At 46.7% G+C, this 19,531-nt stretch overlaps 1 protein-coding gene across 1 annotated transcript in view; it reads right to left on the bottom strand.

Moving 5' to 3' along the window:
* The window catches only part of Bmcp (uncoupling protein Bmcp mitochondrial), a 106,920-nt gene extending 87,755 nt beyond the window's left edge, over window positions 1-19,165 (bottom strand). The window contains exon 1 of the mRNA XM_067791544.1: window positions 18,794-19,165. Coding sequence (XP_067647645.1) covers window positions 18,794-18,962 — 169 coding nt within the window. The 5' untranslated portion in view covers window positions 18,963-19,165. The remainder of the gene's footprint in view (window positions 1-18,793) is intronic.
* Window positions 19,166-19,531: the final 366 nt, after the last annotated feature.

Genomic DNA, 19,531 nt, shown 5'->3' on the forward strand with positions numbered 1-19,531 from the left:
CCCGAAAAAGTCCCGAAATGACCCCGTCGGTATCCCGGACGGATCCCGAAAACCATCCAGAAATGATGCCGGAAGGGACCCCAAATGATCCCGAATGACCCCGACGGGATCCCGGACGGATACCGAAAAACATCCAGATATGATGCCGGAAGGCCCCGCAAATGATCCCGAAAAAGTCCCGAAATTACCCCGTCGGGATGCCGGACGGATACAGAAAACCATCCAGAAATGATGTCGGAAAGGTCCTCAAATGATCACCTAATAGTCCCGAAATCACCCTGACGGGATCCTGGACGCATCCCGAAAACCATCCAGAAATGATGCCGGAAAGGTCCCCAAATGATCCCGTATTAGTCGAGAAAAAATCCCGAAATGACCCGACGGGATCCCGAACGGATCCCGAAAACCATACAGAAATGATGCCGGAATGGACCCCAAATGATCCGAAATTACCCCGACGGGATCCCGGACGGATCCCGAAAACCATCCAGAAATGATGCCGGAAGGGACACCAAATGATCCCGAAAAAGTCCCGAAATGACCCCGACGGGATCCCGGACGGATCCTGAAAACCATCCAGAAATGATGGTGGAAGGGACCCCAAATGATCCCGAAAAAAGTCCCGAAATTACCCCGTCGGGATCCCGGACGGGTCCAGAAAAAATGTCCAGAAATGATTTTCCCAAATGATCCCCTAATAATCCCGAAATGACGATGACGGGATCGCGGACGGATCCTGAAAACCATCCAGAAATTATGCCGAAAGGGTCCCCAAATGATCCCATGTTAGTCGCGAAAAGTCCCGAAATGACCCGACGGGATCCCGGACGGATCCCCAAAACCATATAGAAATGATGAAGGAAGGTACCCCGAATGATTCCGAAAAAGTCCTGAAATGACCCCGGCGGGATCACGGACGGTTCCCGAAAACCATCCAGAAATGATGCCGGAAGGGACCCCAAATTACCCCGACGGGATCCCGGACGGATACCGAAAAACATACAGAAATGATGCCGAAAGGATCCCCAAATGATCCCGTATTAGTCGCGAAAAAGTCCCGAAATCACCCCGACGTGATGCCGGACGAATCCCGAAGACCATCCAGAAATGATGCCTAAAGGGACCCAAAATAACCCCGAAAAAGTCCCGTAATGACGCCGGAATAGTCCCGAAAATGTCCCAAAATAACCCCGACGGATCCCGAAAACTATACAGAAATGATCCCGGAAGGGTCCCAAAATGATCCCGAAATAGTCCCGAAAAAGTACCAAAATTACCCTGACGGGATCCCGGACGGATCCCGAAAACCATCCAGAAATGATGCGGAAGGGTCCACAAATGATCGCGAAATAGTCCCGAAATGATTCCGGAATAGTCCCGAAAACGTCCCAAAATAACCCGACGGGATCCCGGACGGATCCCGAAAACTATACAGAAATGATCCCAGAAGGGTCCCAAAATGATCCCGAAATAGTCCCGAAAAAGTACCAAAATTACCCCGGCGGGATCCCGGACCGATCCCGAAAACCATCCAGAAATGATCCCGGAAGGGTCTCGATATCACCCTTACGGGATTACAAATAAGGTGAAGCTAATTATAAAACCATGTTAATAAGGCAGCAGGCGCATTGGAGCGAATGAAAAGTTACATAGAAACATAAAGGTAAAGCTAATAAAAGCGTGCTAATAAAAACAATTTAAGGAGGGCGGATGGCGGGAGTAGAAGGAGAGGACCACTGATCGTTCCTCCAAAATTGTCTAGATCTCGATCTGTATGTGCCAGATACCAAAAACTATTGATTTAGGAGAAAATGTATATTGAGTTATAACAATTTATAGATTTTACACCAGTGGGGGAGATAAAGGGGGGAGGGCGTAGGGTGTCACTGCTTACTTTGTAAGCCCTCGACTTATTTGACCCCTTGAGTTTGTGATATTGGTGAAGGCCAGTATACGCAAAGTTATAATGTGTAAAAATTATTAAAAAGTAATTGCTCGAAGGGGTCGTGGGACCCCCACCCCTCTTTCCATGTTCGAAAAAAATTTCGCTAGTAGACTATTGTCTGTGTCCCAAATTTCATCAAAATCTGTGTAGCCATTCTGGCATGATTCGGTCGCAAAGACGAAAAAATATAATAATTAAATTATACCTGTATATAGGGGGCGGGGACCACGCCCCTTTTGAAAAATATATAGCTAGTAGATCCTTCTAGACTATTGGCTATATGTCTGCCAAATTTCATCCAAATCCTTCCAGCCGTTCTTGCGTGATTGAGACACAAAGACAAACGTCTGGACAAACATCTTCACATCCAAACTTTGCCATTTATAATATATGTATATTATTAGATACTAGCCTTTACCCGCGGCCCCGTCCGCAAGGAGAAAATGAAATATATGGGCTATTCACGTTAGCCGGCTTATCAAGTTATCTGTTTAAAAATTTGTGTCTGTCTAATGCAATTTATTTTTGTAATTGAGTAAAAAAAAGAACTATATGAGCTGATAACCTGATAGGATCCCCAAATGATCCCGAAATTATCCACGAAACTCATACAGAAACGCCCCGGAAGGGTCTCCGAAAGTTCCCGAAATAGTCCCAAAAACCCGAAATGACAACGACACGATTCTAGACTTATCCAGATAACCACACAGAAATGATCCCTGAAGGGTACCAAAGTGATCCCGAAATAGTCCCGAAAAAGTTCCGAAATTACCTTGACGGGCTCCCGGACGGATCTCAAAAACCATCCAGGAAGGGTTCCTAAATTATCCCGACATAGTCCAGAAAAAGCTCCGAAAAAGTTCCGAAATAATCCCGAGGGATCCACAACGGATAGCGAAATTATTCCGGAAGGGTCCCAAAATGATCCTGAAATAGTCCGAAAATGACCCCGATGGAATCCCGCACGGATCCAGATGTGATCCCGGAAGGGTTTCAAACCTATCCCGAAAAAGTAAAAAAAAAATTTCAAAATGAATCTTACGGCATCCTGGACGGATCCAGAAATGATTCCAACATGTTCCCGAAATGACCCTGATGGATCCGGCAAACGATCAAGAATTGATGGCGGAAGGGTCCTCAAATGATCCCGAAATAATACAGATAAAGTCATGGAATGACCCCTAAAGGGTCCCCAAATGATCCCGAAATAGTCCCGAAAAAGTCCCGAAATTACCCTGATGGGTTCCCGTAAAGATCCCGAAATCCATCCAGGAGTGATGCCGGACGGATCCCGAAAACCATCCAGAAATGACCCCGAAATAGTCCCGAAGAAGTCCCTGACGGGATCTCAAACGGCCCCCTAACTGACCCTGACGGAATCCCGAAAAGATCCCGAAATCCATCCAGGAATCATTTTGGCCCAAAATAATTCCGAAATAGTTTCGGAAAAGTCCACAAATTACCCTGACGGGATCCCGGACGAATCCTGAAAACCATGCTTAAATGATCCCGAAAAAGTCTCGAAATGACCCCGACGGGATCTCGGACGGATCCCCAAAACTATCTAGAAATGATGAAGGAAGGTACCCAAAATGATTCCGAAAAAGTCCTGAAATGACCCCGACGGGATTCCGGACGGATCCCGAAAACCATCCAGAAATGATGCCGAAAGATACACCAAATGATCCCGAAATAGTCCCGAAATGACCCCGACGGGATCCCTTACGGATCCCGAAAACCATGCAGAAATGATGCCGCAAGGGACCCATATGATCCCGAAAAAGTCCCAAAATTATCCCGACGGGATCCCGGATGGATACCGAAAACCATCCAGATGTGATCCCCGTTGGTACCCCAAATGATCCCGAAATAGTCCCGAAATGACCCCGTAGAGATCCCCGACGGATCCCGGAAACTATGCAGAAATGATGCCGTATATGTCTTCAAATGATCTCGAAATAGTCCCGAAAGGTCCCCATTTGACCCTGACGGGATCACAGAAATCATCCATGAATCTGGAGGGATCCCCAAATGATCCCGGAAAAGTCCAGAAATAACTCCGAAGTGATCCCGGACGAATCCCGAAAATCGTTCAGATTTTATCCCGAAATTTTCCCAAAATGATCCCAAAATAGTCCCGAAAAAGTCTCGTAATAACTCCGACGGGATCCCAGACAGATCTCGAAAATCATTCAGAAATTATCAAGGAGGGGTCCCAAAATGATTCCGAAAAAGTCCCAAAATGAACGGGATCCCGGACGGATCCTGAAAACCATCCAGAATTGATCTCTTAGGGGTCGGAAAATGATTCCGGAATAGTCCCGAAAAGTCCCGAAATTACCCTGACCGGATCCCGGACGGATCCCGAAACCCATCCAGAAACGATGCCGAGAGGGTCCCCAAATGATCCTGAAATAATACAGAAAAAGTCACGCAATGACCCGAAATGACCGAAAAAGGCCCGAAATAACTCCGACGGGATCCCGGACAGATCCCGAAAATCATGCAGAAATTATCAAGGAGGGGTCCCAAAATGATTCCGAAATAGTCCCGAAAAAGTCCCGAAATGACATTGACGGGATCCCGGACGTATCCCGAAAACCATCCAGAATTGATCTCTAAAGGGGCCGCAAATTATCCCAAAATAGTCTAGAAAAAGTCCCTAAAATACTCCGACGGGATCCCGGACGGATCCCGAAACCCATCCACAAATTATCCCGAAATGATCCCAAAATGATCCCGAAATATTCCCGAAAAGTCGCGAAATAACCCTGATGGGATCCCGGACGGATCCCGAAACCCATCCAGAAATTATGTCGAGAGGGTCCCCATATGATCCCGTAATAATACAAAAAAAGTCACGAAATGACCCCTAAAGGATCCCCAAATGATCCCGAAAAAGTCCAGAAATTACCCTGATGGGTTCCCGTACAGATCCCGAAATCCATCCAGAAATGATGCCGAAGGGTCGCTAAACGATCCCGTATTAGTCCCGAAATGCCCCTGCGGGTTCCCAAACGGATCCCGAAAACCATCTAGAAGTGATCCCCAAATTATCCCGTATTAGTCCTGTAAATGTCCAGTAAGGGACACCAAATGATCCCGAAAAAGTCACGAAATGACCTCGACGGGATCCCGGATGGATGCCGAAAACCATGCAGAAATGATGTCGGAAAATACCCCAAATGATCCCGAAAAAGTCCGAAATGATCCCGGACAGATCCCGAAAACTATCCAGAAATGATGCCGGAAAGGTCCTCAAATGATCCCCTAATAGTCCCGAAATGAGCCTGACAGGATCCCGGACGAATCCCGAAAACCATCCAGAAATGATGCCGAAAGGGTCCTCAAATGAGCCCGTATCAGTCGAGAAAAAGTCCCGAAGTGACCCCGACGGGATCCCGAAAACTATCTAGAGATGATGCCGGAGGGTACCCCAAATGATCCCGAAATGACCCCGACAGGATCCCGAACAGATTGCGAAAACTATCCAGAAATGATGCCGAAAAGGTCTCCAAATGATCCCCTAATAGTCCAGAAATTACCCTGCTGGGATCCCTAAGCGATCCCGAAAACCATCCAGAAATAATGCCGAAAGGGTCTCCAAATGATCCAGAAAAGTCCTAAAATGACCCCGACGTATCCCGAACGAATCCCGAAAACCATCCAGAAATGATCCGGAAGTGACCCCAAGTGAACCCGAAAAAGTCCCGAAATGACCCCGACGGGATCCCGGACGGATACCGTAAACCATTTAGATGTGATCCCGGTAGGTACCCCAAATGATCCCAAAATTACCCCGTCGAGATCCCCGACGGATCTCGGAAACTATGCAAAAATGATGCCGGAAAGGTTTTCAAATGTTCCCCTAATAGTCCCGAAATGATCCCGGACGGATCCCGAAAACCATCCAAAAATGGTTCCGAAAGGGTCCCCAAATAATCCCCTATTAGTCGAGAAAAAGTCCCGAAATGACCCTGACGGGATCCCGTACGTATCCCGAAGACCATCCAGAAATGATGTCGAAAGGGTGTCCCAAATGGTCCCGTATTAGTCGAGAAAAATTCCCGAAATGACCCCGAAGGGATCCCGGACGAACCCCGGGAGCTATACAGAAATGATCCCGAAATGACCCCGCCGAGCTCCCCGACGGATCCCGGAAACTATGCAGAAATGATGCCGGAAAGGTCTTCAAATGATCCCCTAATAGTCCCGAAATGATCCCGGACGGATCCCGAAAACCATCCAGAAATGATGCCGAAAGGGTCATCAAATGAGCCCGTATCAGTCGAGAAAAAGTCCCGAAGTGACCCCGATGGGATCCCGAAAACTATCTAGAGATGATGCCGGAGGGTACCCCAAATGATCCCGAAATGACCCCGACGGGATCCCGAACAGATTGCGAAAACTATCCAGAAATGATGCCGGAAAGGTCTCCAAATGATCCCCTAATAGTCCAGAAATTACCCTGCTGGGATCCCTAAGCGATCCCGAAAACCATCCAGAAATAATGCCGAAAGGGTCTCCAAATGATCCATAAACGTCCTAAAATGACCCCGACGTATCCCGGACGAATCCCAAAAACCATCCAGAAATGATCCGGAAGTGACCCCAAGTGAACCCGAAAAAGTCCCGAAATGACGCCGACGGGATCCCGGACGGATACCATAAACCAGCCAGATAGGATGCCAGAAAGGTCCTCAATTGATCCCCTAATAGTCCCGAAATGACCCTGACGGGATCCCGGACTGATCCCGAAAGAAATGATGCCGAAAGGGTCCCCAAATGATCCCGTATTAGTCGAGAAAAAGTACCGAAATTACCCCGACGGGATCCCGGACGAATTCCGAAAACCATCCAGAAATGATGCCGGAAGGGACCCCAAATGATCCCGAAATAGTCCCAAAATGAACCCGACGGGATCCCGGACGGATCCCGAAAACCATTCGGAAATGATGCCGGAAGGTAACCCAAATGATCCCGAAAAAGTCCCAAAATTATCCCGACGGGATCCCGGACGGATACCGAAAACCATCCAGATGTGATCCCCGTTGGTACCCCAAATGATCCCGAAATAGTCCCGAAATGACCCCGTAGAGATCCCCGACGGATCCCGGAAACTATGCAGAAATGATGCCGTATAGGTCTTCAAATGATCCCCTAATAGTCCCGAAATGATCCCGGACGGATCCCGAAAACCATCCAGAAATGATGCCGAAAGGTCTCCAAATGATCCCCTAATAGTCCAGAAATTACCCTGCTGGGATCCCTAAGCGATCCCGAAAACCATCCAGAAATAATGCCGAAAGGGTCTCCAAATGATCCATAAAAGTCCTAAAATGACCCCGACGTATCCCGGACGAATCCCGAAAACCATCCAGAAATGATCGGGAAGGGACCCCAAGTGAACCCGAAAAAGTCCCGAAATGACCCCGACGATATCCCGGACGGATACCGAAAACCATTCAGATGTGATCCCGGTAGGTACCCCAAATGATCCCGAAATGACCCCGTCGAGATCCCCGACGGATCTCGGAAACTATGCAAAAATGATGCCGGAAAGGTTTTCAAATGTTCCCCTAATAGTCCCGAAATGATCCCGGACGGATCCCGAAAACCATCCAAAAATGGTTCCGAAAAGGAAATATATAAAAATATAGCCAATAGTCTAGAAGGATCTACTAGCTATATATTTTTGAAAAAGGGCGTGGTCGCCGCCCCCTAGGAACAGTTATAATTTAATTATTATATTTTTTCGTCTTTGCGACTGAATCACGCCAGAATGGCTACACGGATTTTGATGAAATATGGGACACAGGCAGTAGTCTACTAGCGAAATTTTTTTCGCACATGGACAGAGGGTTGGGAGTCCCACGACCTCTTCGAGCAATTACTTTTTAATAATTTTTACACATTATAACTTTACGTATACTGGCCTTCACCAATATCACCGACTCAAAGGGTCAAATAAGTCGAGGGCTTACAAAGTAAGCATTGACACCCTCCGCCCCTTGCCCCCTTTATCATCCACTCTGGTGTAAAATTTATAAATTGTTATAACTCAATATAAATTTTCTCCTAAATCAATAGTTTTTGGTATCTGGCACATACAGATCGAGATCTAGACAATTTTGGAGGAACGATCAGTGGTCCTCTCCTTTTACCCCCGCCATCCGCCCTCCTTCAATTGTTTTTATTAGCACGCTCCTCGCCTGCTGCCTTATTAACATGGTTTTATAATTAGCTTCACCTCATATGGAGACCCTTCCGGAATCATTTCTGGATGGTTTTCGGGATCGGTCCGGGATCCCGCCGGGGTAACTTCGGGACTTTTTCGGGACTATTTCGGGATCATTTTGGGACCCTTCCGGGATCATTTCTGTATAGTTTTCGGGATCCGTCCGGGATCCCCTCGGGGTTATTTTGGGACATTTTCGGGACTATTCCGGAAACATTTCGGGATTATTTCGCGATCATTTGGGGACCCTTCCGGCATCATTTCTGGATGGTTTTCGGGATCCGTCCGGGATCCCGTCGGGGTACTTTCGGGATCATTTGCGTACCTTCGAGAGATAAATTCTTGATGGTTGCCGGGATCATTACGGGACTTTTTCGGGGTTATTTTGGGTCCCTTTAGGCATCATTTCTGGATGGTCTTCGGGATTCGTCCGGCATCCCGTCGGGGTAATTTGGGGACTTTTTCGGGATCATTTGGGGGCTCTTCCGGCATCATTTCTGGATGGTTTTCGGGATCCGTCCGGGATCTCGTCGGAGTCATTTGGGGACTTTTTGGCGACTCATACGGGATCATTTGTGGGCTCTTCCGGCATCATTTCTGGATGGTTTTCGGGATCCGTCCGGGATGCCGAAGAGGTCATTTCGGGACTATTTCGGGATCATTTGGGATACCTACCGGCATCATTTCTGGATGGTTTTTGGGAATCGTCCGGGATCCCGTCGAGGTCATTTTGGGACTTTTTCTCTACTAATACGGGATCATTTGCGGACCCTTTCGGCATCATTTCCGGATATTTGTCGGGATCCGTTCGGGATCCCGTCACGGTCATTTCGGGACTATTAGGGGATAATTTGAGGACCTTTCCGGCATCATTTCTTGATAGTTTTCGGAATCCTTTCGGTATCCCGTCACGGTCATTTCGGGACTATTTCGGGATCATTTTGGGACCTTCCCAAGATCATTTCTGGATGGATTTCGGGATCTGTCCGGGATGCCGTCAGTGTCTTTTTGGAACTATTAGGAGATCATTTGAGGACCTTTCCGACATCATTTCTGGATAGTTTTCAGAATCCTTTCGGGGTCAGGGTCATTTCGGGACCTTTTCGGGATCATTTAAGGATGGCTTTCAGGATTCATCCGGGAACCCGTCAGGGTAATTTCTGGACTTTTCCGAGACTTTTTCGGGATCATTTGGGGTCCCTCCCAAGATCATTTCTGGATAGATTTCGGGATCTTTCCGGGATCCCGTCAGGGTCATTTAGGGATGCGTTCGAGATCCCGTCAGAGTCCTTTCGGGACTTCTTCGGGACTATATCGGGATCATTTCTGGATGGTTTACGGGATCCGTCCAGGATCCCTTAAGGGTCATTTCGGGACTATTAGGTGATCATTTGAGGCCCTTTCCGGCATCACTTCTGGATGATTTTCGGTATCCGTTCGGGATCCCGTCGGAATCATTGCGGGAGTTTTTCGGAATCATTTGGGATCCCTTCCGGCATCATTTCTGGATGGTTTTCGGATTTGTCCGGGTTCACGTCGGGGTTATTTCGGGACCTTTTCGGGGCTAATACGGGATCATTTGGGGATCCCCTAGGGGTCGTTTCGTGACTTTTTCTGTATTATTTCGGGATCATTTGGGGACCCTTCCGGCATAATTTCATGGTAGTTTGCCGGATCCATCAGGGTCATTTCGGGACCATTTTGGGATCATTTGGGGACCCTTCCGAGATCATTTCTGGATCCGTCCGGGATGCCGTAGGAGCCATTTCGGAATTTTTTGTTACTTTTCCGGGATAGTTTTTGGACCCTTCCGGGATCATTTCTGGATCTGTGCGAGATCCCATTTGGGTCATTTCCGGACTATTTCGGGATCATTTTGGGAGCCTTCCGGGTTCATTTCTGTATGGTTTTCGCGATCCGTCGTGGATCCCCTCGGAGCCATTTCGGAACTTTTTCTGGAATATGTCGGGATAATTTAGGGACCCTTCCTGGATATTTTCTGGATGGTTTTTGAGATCCGCCCGGGAGCCAGTAATGGTCATTTCGGAACCTTTTCGGGATCATTTTGGAACACCTTCAGGGATCATTTCTGTGTGGTTCTCTGGATACGTCTAGAATCGTGTCGTTGTCATTTCTGGTTTTTTTGGGACTATTCCGGGAACTTTTGGAGACCCTTTCGGGGCATTTCTGGATGGTTTTCGGGATCCGTCCGCGATAACGTGGGGTCATTTCGTAGCTTTTTCTGGATAATTTCGGGATCATTTGGGATCCTATCAGGTTATCACCTCATTTAGTTCTTTTTTTTACTCAATTACAAAAATAAAATGCATTAGACAGAAAACAAAATTTTAAACAGATAACTTGATAATCAGGCTAACGCGAATAGCCCATATATTTAAATTTCTCCTTGCGGACGGGGCCGCGGGTAAAGGCTAGTATATTATAAATGGGAGTTTGGATGTTTAGATGTTTGGATGTTTGGATGTTTGTCCAGACGTTTGTCATTGTGACTCAATCACGCAAGAACGGCTGGACCGATTTGGATGAAATTTTGCACACATATATCCAATAGTCTAGAAGGATCTACTAGCTATATATTTTTAAAAAGGGGCGTGGTCCCCGCCCCCTAGGAACAGTTATAATTTAATTATTATATTTTTTCGTCTTTGCGACTGAATCACGCCAGAATGGCTACACGGATTTTGGTGAAATTTTGGACACAGAGAGTAGTCTACTAGCGAAATTTTTTTCGAACATGGAAAGAGGGGTGGGGGTCTCACGACCCCTTCGAGCAATTACTTTTTAATAATTTTTACACATTATACCTTTACGTATACTGGCCTTCACCAATATCACAGACTCAAGGGGTCAAATAAGTCGAGGGCTTACAAAGTAAGCAGTGACATCCTCCGCCCCCCCCCCCCCTTTATCACCTCCTCTGGTGTAAAATATATAAATTGTTATAACTCAATATAAATTTTCTCCTAAATCAATAGTTTTTGGTATCTGGCACATACAGATCGAGATCTAGACAATTTTGGAGGAACGATCAGTGGTCCTCTCCTTCTACTCCCGCCATCCGCCCTCCTTCAATTGTTTTTCTTAGCATGCTTTTATTTGCTTTACCTGTATGTTTCTATGTAACTTTTCGTTCGCTCCAATGCGCCTGCTGCCTTATTAACATGGTTTTATAATTAGCTTCACCTTATTTGTTATCCCGTAAGGGTCATATCGAGACCCTTCCGGGATCATTTCTGTATAGTTTTCGGGATCCCGTCGGGGTTATTTTGGGACATTTTCGGGATTATTCCGGAATCATTTCGGGACTATTTCGCGATCATTTGGGGACCCTTCCGGCATCATTTCTGGATGGTTTTCGGGATCCGTCCGTGATCCCGTCGGGGTACTTTCGGGATCATTTGCGTACCTTCGATAGATAAATTCTTGATGGTTTCCGGGATCATTACGGGACTTTTTTGGGGTTATTTTGGGTCCCTTTAGGCATCATTTCTGGATGGTCTTCGGGATTCGTCCGGCATCCCGTTGGGGTCATTTCGGGACTTTTTCGCGACTAATACGGGATCATTTGGGGACCCTTTCGGCATCATTTCTGGATGGTTTTCGGGATCCGTCCGGGATCTCGTCGGGGTAATTTGGGGACTTTTTCGGGATCATTTGGGGGCTCTTCCGGCATCGTTTCTGGATGGTTTTCGGGATCCGTCCGGGATCCCGTCGGGGTCATTTCGGGACTTTTTCTCGACTAATACGGGATCATTTGGGCACCCTTTCGACATCATTTCTGGATAGTTTTCGGGATCCGCCCGGGATCCGGACGGGGTCATTTCGGGACTATTTCGGGATCATTTGGGGTACCTACCGGCATCATTTCTGGATGGTTTTCGGTATCCGTCCGGGATCTCGTCGGGGTCATTTGGGGACCATTTCGGGATCATTTGAGGGCTCTTCCGGGATCATTTCTGGATGGTTTTCGGGATCCGTCCGGGATCCCGTCGGGGTCATTTCGGGACTTTTTCGCGGCTAATACGGGATCATTTGGGAACCCTTTCGGCATCATTTCTGGATGGTTTTCGGGATCCGTACGGGATCCCATCAGGGTAATTTCGGGACTATTAGGGGATCATTTGGCGACCTTTCTGGCATCATTTCTGGATAATTTTCGGGATCCGTTCGGGATGCCGACGAGGTCATTTCGGGACTATTTCGGGATCATTTGGGATACCTACCGGCATAATTTCTGGATGGTTTTTGGGATTCGTCCGGGATCCCGTCGGGGTAATTTCGCGACTTTTTCTCGACTAATACGGGATCATTTGCGGACCCTTTCGGCATCATTTCTGGATAGTTGTCGGGATCCGTTCTGGATCCCGTCAGGGTCATTTCGGGACTTCTTCGGGACTATATCGGGATCATTTCTGGATGGTTTACGGGATCCGTCCAGGACCCCTTAAGGGTCATCGGTCGTCGGAATCATTGCGGGACTTTTTCGGGATCATTTGGGGTCCCTCCCAAGATCATTTCTGAATGGATACCGGGATCTGTCCGGGATCCCGTCAGGGTCATTTAGCGATGCGTTCGAGATCCCGTTAGGGTCATTTCGGGACTTCTTCGGGACTATATCGAGATCATTTCTGGATGGTTTACGGGATCCGTCCAGGATCCCTTAAGGGTCATTTCGGGACTATTAGGTGATCATTTGAGGACCTTTCCGGCATCACTTCTAGATGATTTTCGGTATCCGTTCGGGATCCCGTCGAAATCATTGCGGGACTTTTTCGGAATCATTTGGGATCCCTTCCGGCATCATTTCTGGATGGTTTTCGGGATCCGTCCGTGATCCCGTCGGGGTACTTTCGGGATCATTTGCGTACCTTCGATAGATAAATTCTTGATGGTTTCCGGGATCATTACGGGACTTTTTCGGGGTTATTTTGGGTCCCTTTAGGCATCATTTCTGGATGGTCTTCGGGATTCGTCCGTGATCCCGTCGGGGTACTTTCGGGATCATTTGCGTACCTTCGATAGATAAATTCTTGATGGTTTCCGGGATCATTACGGGACTTTTTCGGGGTTATTTTGGGTCCCTTTAGGCATCATTTCTGGATGGTCTTCGGGATTCGTCCGGCATCCCGTTGGGGTCATTTCGGAACTTTTTCGCGACTAATACGGGATCATTTGGGGACCCTTTCGGCATCATTTCTGGATGGTTTTCGGGATCCGTCCGGGATCTCGTCGGGGTAATTTGGGGACTTTTTCGGGATCATTTGGGGGCTCTTCCGGCATCATTTCTGGATGGTTTTCGGGATCCGTCCGGGATCTCGTCGGGGTCATTTGCGGACTTTTTCGGGATCATTTGGGGGCTCTTCCGGCATCATTTCTGGATGGTTTTCGGGATCCCGTCGGGGTCATTTCGGGACTTTTTCGCGACTAATACAGGATCATTTGGGAACCGTTTCGGCATCATTTCTGAATGGTTTTCGGGATCCGTCCGGGATCCCATCAGGGTAATTTCGGGACTATTAGGGGATCATTTGAGGACCTTTCCGGCATCACTTCTGGATGATTTTCGGTATCCGTTCGGGATCCCGTCGGAATCATTGCGGGACTTTTTCGGAATCATTTGGGATACCTACCGGCATCATTTCTGGATAGTTTTCGGGATCCTTTCGGGGTCCCGTCAGGGTCATTTCGGGACTTTCTCGGGATCATTTAAGGATGGCTTTCAGGATTCGTCCCGGAACCCGTCAGGGTAATTTCTGGACTTTTCTGAGTCTATTTCGGGATCAGTCCGGGATGCCGTCAGGGTCGTTTTGGGACTATTAGGTGATCATTTGAGGACTTTTCCGGCATCACTTCTGGATGGTTTTCGGTATCCGTTCAGGATCCCGTCGGAATCATTGCGGGACTTTTTCGGGATCATTTGGGGTCTCTCCCAAGATCATTTCTGAATGGATACCGGGATCTGTCCGGGATCCCGTCAGGGTCATTTAGGGATGCGTTCGAGATCCCGTTAGGGTCATTTCGGGACTTCTTCGGGACTATATCGGATCATTTCTGGATGGTTTACGGGATCCGTCCAGGATCCCTTAAGGGTCATTTCGGGACTATTAGGTGATCGTTTGAGGACCTTTCCGGCATCACTTCTAGATGATTTTCGGTATCCGTTCGGGATCCCGTCGGAATCATTGCGGGACTTTTTCGGAATCATTTGGGATCCCTTCCGGCATCATTTCTGGATGATTTTCGGGATTTGTCCGGGATCCCGTCGGGGTTATTTCGGGACCTTTTCGGGGCTAATACGGGATCATTTGGGGATCCTCTAGGGGTCGTTTCGTGACTTTTTCTGTTTTATTTCGGGATCATTTGGGGACCCTTCCGGCATAATTTCTTGATGGTTTGCCGGATCCATCAGGGTTATTTCGGGACCTTTTCGGGGCTAATACGGGATCATTTGGGGATCCTCTAGTGGTCGTTTCGTGACTTTTTCTGTTTTATTTCGGGATCATTTGGGGACCCTTCCGGCATAATTTCTTGATGGTTTGCCGGATCCATCAGGGTCATTTCGGGACCATTTTGGGATAATTTGGTGACCCTTCCGGGATCATTTCTGGATCTGTGCGGGATCCCATCTGGGTCATTTCCGGACTATTTCGGGATCATTTTGGGATCCTTCCGGAATCATTTCTGTATGGTTTTCGCGATCCGTCGTGGATCCCCTCGGAGCCATTTCGGAACTTTTTCTGGAGTATGTCGGAATAATTTGGGGACTTTTTCGGGATCACTTGGGGGCTCTTCCGGCATCATTTCTGGATGGTTTTCGGGATCCGTCCGGGATCCCGTCGGGGTCATTTCGGGACTTTTTCTCGAGTAATACGGGATCATTTGGGGACCCTTTCGACATCATTTCTGGATAGTTTTCGGGATCCGCCCGGGATACGGACGGGGTCATTTCGGGACTATTTCGGGATCATTTGGGGTACCTACCGGCATCATTTCTGGATGGTTTTCGGTATCCGTCCTGGATCTCGTCGGGGTCATTTGGGGACCTTTTCGGGATCATTTGAGGGCTCTTCCGGCATCATTTCTGGATGGTTTTCGGGATCCGTCCGGGATCCCGTCGGGGTCATTTCGGGACTTTTTCGCGACTAATACGTGATCATTTGGGAGCCCTTTCGGCATCATTTCTGGATGGTTTTCGGGATCCGTCCGGGATCCCATCAGGGTAATTTCGGGACTATTAGGGGATCATTTGGGAACCTTTCTGGCATCATTTCTGGATAATTTTCGGGATCCGTTCGGGATGCCCACGAGGTCATTTCGGGACTATTTCGGGATCATTTGGGATACCTACCGGCATCATTTCTGGATGGTTTTTGGGATTCGTCCGGGATCACGTCGGGGTAATTTCGGAATTTTTCTCGACTAATACGGGATCATTTGCGGACCCTTTCGGCATCATTTCTGGATAGTTGTCGGGATCCGTTCGGGATCCCGTCAGGGTCTTTTCGGAACTATTAGATCATTTGAGGACCTTTCCGGCATCATTTCTGAATAGTTTTCGGAATCCTTTCGGGATCCCGTCAGGGTCATTTAGGGAATTTTTCGGGATCATTTAAGGATGGCTTTCAGGATTCGTCCGGGAACCCGTCAGAGTAATTTCTGGACTTTTCCGAGACTATTTCGGGATCTTTTTGGGACCTTCCCAAGATCATTTCTGGATGGATTTCGGGATTTGTCCGGGATGCCGTCGGGGTCATTTTGGGACTATTAGGTGATCATTTGAGGACCTTTCCGGCATCACTTCTGGATGGTTTTCGGTATCTGTTCAGGATCCCGTCGGAATAATTGCGGGACTTTTTCGGGATCATTTGGGGTCCCTTCCGGCATCATTTCTAGATGGTTTTTGGGATTCGTCCGGCATCCCGTCGGGGTCATTTCGGGACTTTTTCTCGACTAATACGGGATCATTTGGGGGCCCTTTCGACATCATTTCTAGATAGTTGTCGGGATCCGTTCGGGATCCCGTCAGGGTCTTTTCGGAACTATTAGATCATTTGAGGACCTTTCCGGCATCATTTCTGGATACTTTTTGGGATCCTTTCGGGGTCCCGTCAGGGTCATTTCGGGACTTTTTCGGGATCATTTAAGGATGGCTTTCAGGATTCGTCCGGGAACCCGTCAGGGTAATTTCTGAACTTTTCCGAGACTATTTCGAGATAATTTTGGGACCTTTCCAAGATCATTTCTGGATCGATTTCGTGATCAGTCCGGGATGCCGTTAGGGTTATTTTGGTATTAGGTGATCATTTGAGGACCTTTCCGGCATCACTTCTGGATGGTTTTCGGTATCCGTTTAGGATCCCGTCGGAATCATTGCGGGACTTTTTCGGGATCATTTGGGGTCGCTCCAAAGATCATTTCTGGATGGATTTCGGGATCTGTCCGGGATTCCGTCAGGGTCGTTTAGGGATGCGTTCGAGATCCCGTCAGCGTCATTTCGGGACTTCTTCGGGACTATATCGGGATCATTTCTGGATGGTTTACGGGATCCGTCCAGGACCCCTTAAGGGTCATTTCGGGACTATTAGGTGATCATTTGAGGACCTTTCCGGCATCACTTCTGGATGATTTTCGGTATCCGTTCGGGATCCCGTTGGAATCAATGCGGGACTTTTTCGGAATCATTTGGGATCCCTTCCGGCATCATTTCTGGATGGTTTTAGGATTTGTCCGGGATCCCGTCGGAGTTATTTCGGGACCTTTTCGGGGCTAATACGGGATCATTTGGGGATCCTCTAGGGGTGGCTTCGTGACTTTTTCTGTATTATTTCGGGATCATTTGGGGACCCTTCCGGCATAATTTCTTGATGGTTTGCCGGATCCATCAGGGTCATTTCGGGACCATTTTGGGATCATTTGGGGACCCTTCCGAGATCATTTCTGGATCCGTCCGGGATGCCGTAGGAGCCATTTCGGGATTTTTTGTTACTTTTCCGGGATAGTTTTTGGACCCTTCCGGAATCACTTCTGGATCTGTGCGGGATCCCATCTGGGATCCGGACTATTCGGGATCATTTTGGGATCCTTCCGGAATCATTTCTGTATGGTTTTCGCGATCCGTCGTGGATCCCCTCGGAGCCATTTCGGAACTTTTTCTGGAGTATGTCGGGATAATTTAGACACCCTTCATTTCTGTGTGGTTCTCTGGATACGTCTAGAATCGTGTCGTTGTCATTTCGGGTTTTTTTTGGGACTATTCCGGGAACTTTTGGAGACCCTTTCGGGGCATTGCTGGATGGTTTTCGGGATCCGTCCGCGATAGTGTGGGGGTCATTTCGTAGCTTTTTCTGGATAATTTCGGGATCATTTGGGATCCTATCAGGTTATCAGCTCATTTAGTTCTTTTTTTTACTCAATTACAAAAATAAAATGCATTAGGCAGAAAACAAAATTTTAAACATATTTAAATTTCTCCCTGCGGACCGGGCCGCGGGTAAAGGCTAGTTTCCTGAAAACACTGTAATATAGAATCTTACATTTGGGTCCAATTAGACAACCATAAGTTGGGAATTAAATTTTTTCAACTTAAGTAATAACATTTTTTGCTTATAAAAAATGCCCTCTTTTGCTGAGTACGCTATGATTCTCGAGTTGAGCCACTGTTTCGAAACAACTCTTGAGATTTTAGAAGTATGCCTAGTTATCAACATGCGCTCTAATGGACTCAATCCCAAATGCTTGTTGGGTATATTCGACGCCATTTCGAACAAACGCAAATCACCTATAGGTTAACTAGAGTTTAACTCTTCCAGATCGGCCGCTTAAGCTCCGCTTTAACTTCAGTTATAGTGGACCGAAAAACTGTAGAATAAGTTTAAGCGTAGTTTAACTGTCAAACTGAGTTGAACTTGTACTGAAAAACCGGGCCTTAAACTTAGAAATTTAGAAAACTATTATGCAATTCGTAATAATCCATGAGTCTCTCAAAAAATACACTTCACCCATTAAATTTTTAATATCTTCCAAACCGTACATTTTTGGAGAAAATACGTTATAATTTAAAGCCTCTAAAATTTTCGCAAGATATCGCACAAAAATTTCGCTTTTCTACGACAAATGGCTATTTTATAAAATTTTAAGGCTCTTTCGACACGGGAGGGTAAAATCCGATTGAGCTCAAACTTTTGCAATTATATTTTTACACTTAATATCACATTTCTAGACCTGGCCACCTACGAAAAAAATTTTTTAAAACCACCCTAGTATATATGTATGGATGGAAAACAAATATAAGCACGAGATAAGAAGATAGTTACATAGTTATATATTTAACAGCAACAATTATCGCCGTGCGAAATGTAAAAATATGCTCAATATTGGTTGGTGTGCTAAATTGCTTGTTTACTAAAATACGTATGGATGCATCTACATATGACTTGCAAATGTAAGCCATGTAAATAAAAAAAATACTTGCGTCAGAAATGTCTTCATACAAATAAACACAATTGGAGCTATGACACTTAACACCACTTGATAATTGTTTATTTCCAATTACGGTATGATTGTTTCAAGCGATACTCCCCTACACTTACCAAATTCCGCTGTAATTGATGCTAGGCCACCATATATGAACGGTCTCCAATCCTTAACGTCGCTCATCGGCACTTGAGCTTTTTTTCGTGTCTGTAATTGCTGCTGCTGGAGATGAGGTTGAAGTTGCGGCTGTTGAAAATCCGTTGTCGTTGTGCCTACTCCCTGCATCACAAATTTGGTTCTTTATATCAATTATACTATAACGTAATAAAGGACTGTTCAAAATACTACGGGTTTGCTTCTATTTATAGATAAACACTGAGCGCCATCATAACTATTATGAGTACTAGGTTATATATTTTTATTTACTATATTTTTTGCAAAATTCTTTGCTATAGTTTAGTAATAAAAATTAGCGAACCAGCTGACTACGTGCGGTATGTTCAGTGAGTGGTACACTATACAAGGTTGCATGGGTAGAAAATGTTTTCTGTAACAAATGCCTTCTTTCAGTGAGTTTTACAGCTCCGGCTCACGCTCAATTCTCACGGGAATGCTCTGGATCTTTGAAAGACTTGAGAAGCAGATGTCTTGAAATTTTCGCACACGTGAAATGTGATAGGCAGATGTCGCCGCTGTTTTTCATTTAACTCATACGGCGAAAGGCTAACCAGCGACATCTATTTTTGAAAAAGTAGGTATATTAAAGGCCGCGTTGCCAACCGAAAAAGAAGTAATTAACAAATTATCTGGCTCACAAATTGAACCAGAATTCTATCTGGATTTATCTGGCTCAA

Source organism: Eurosta solidaginis, chromosome 5 (assembly GCF_040869045.1).
Source record: "Eurosta solidaginis isolate ZX-2024a chromosome 5, ASM4086904v1, whole genome shotgun sequence".
Classification (NCBI taxonomy): Eukaryota; Metazoa; Arthropoda; class Insecta; order Diptera; family Tephritidae; genus Eurosta; species Eurosta solidaginis.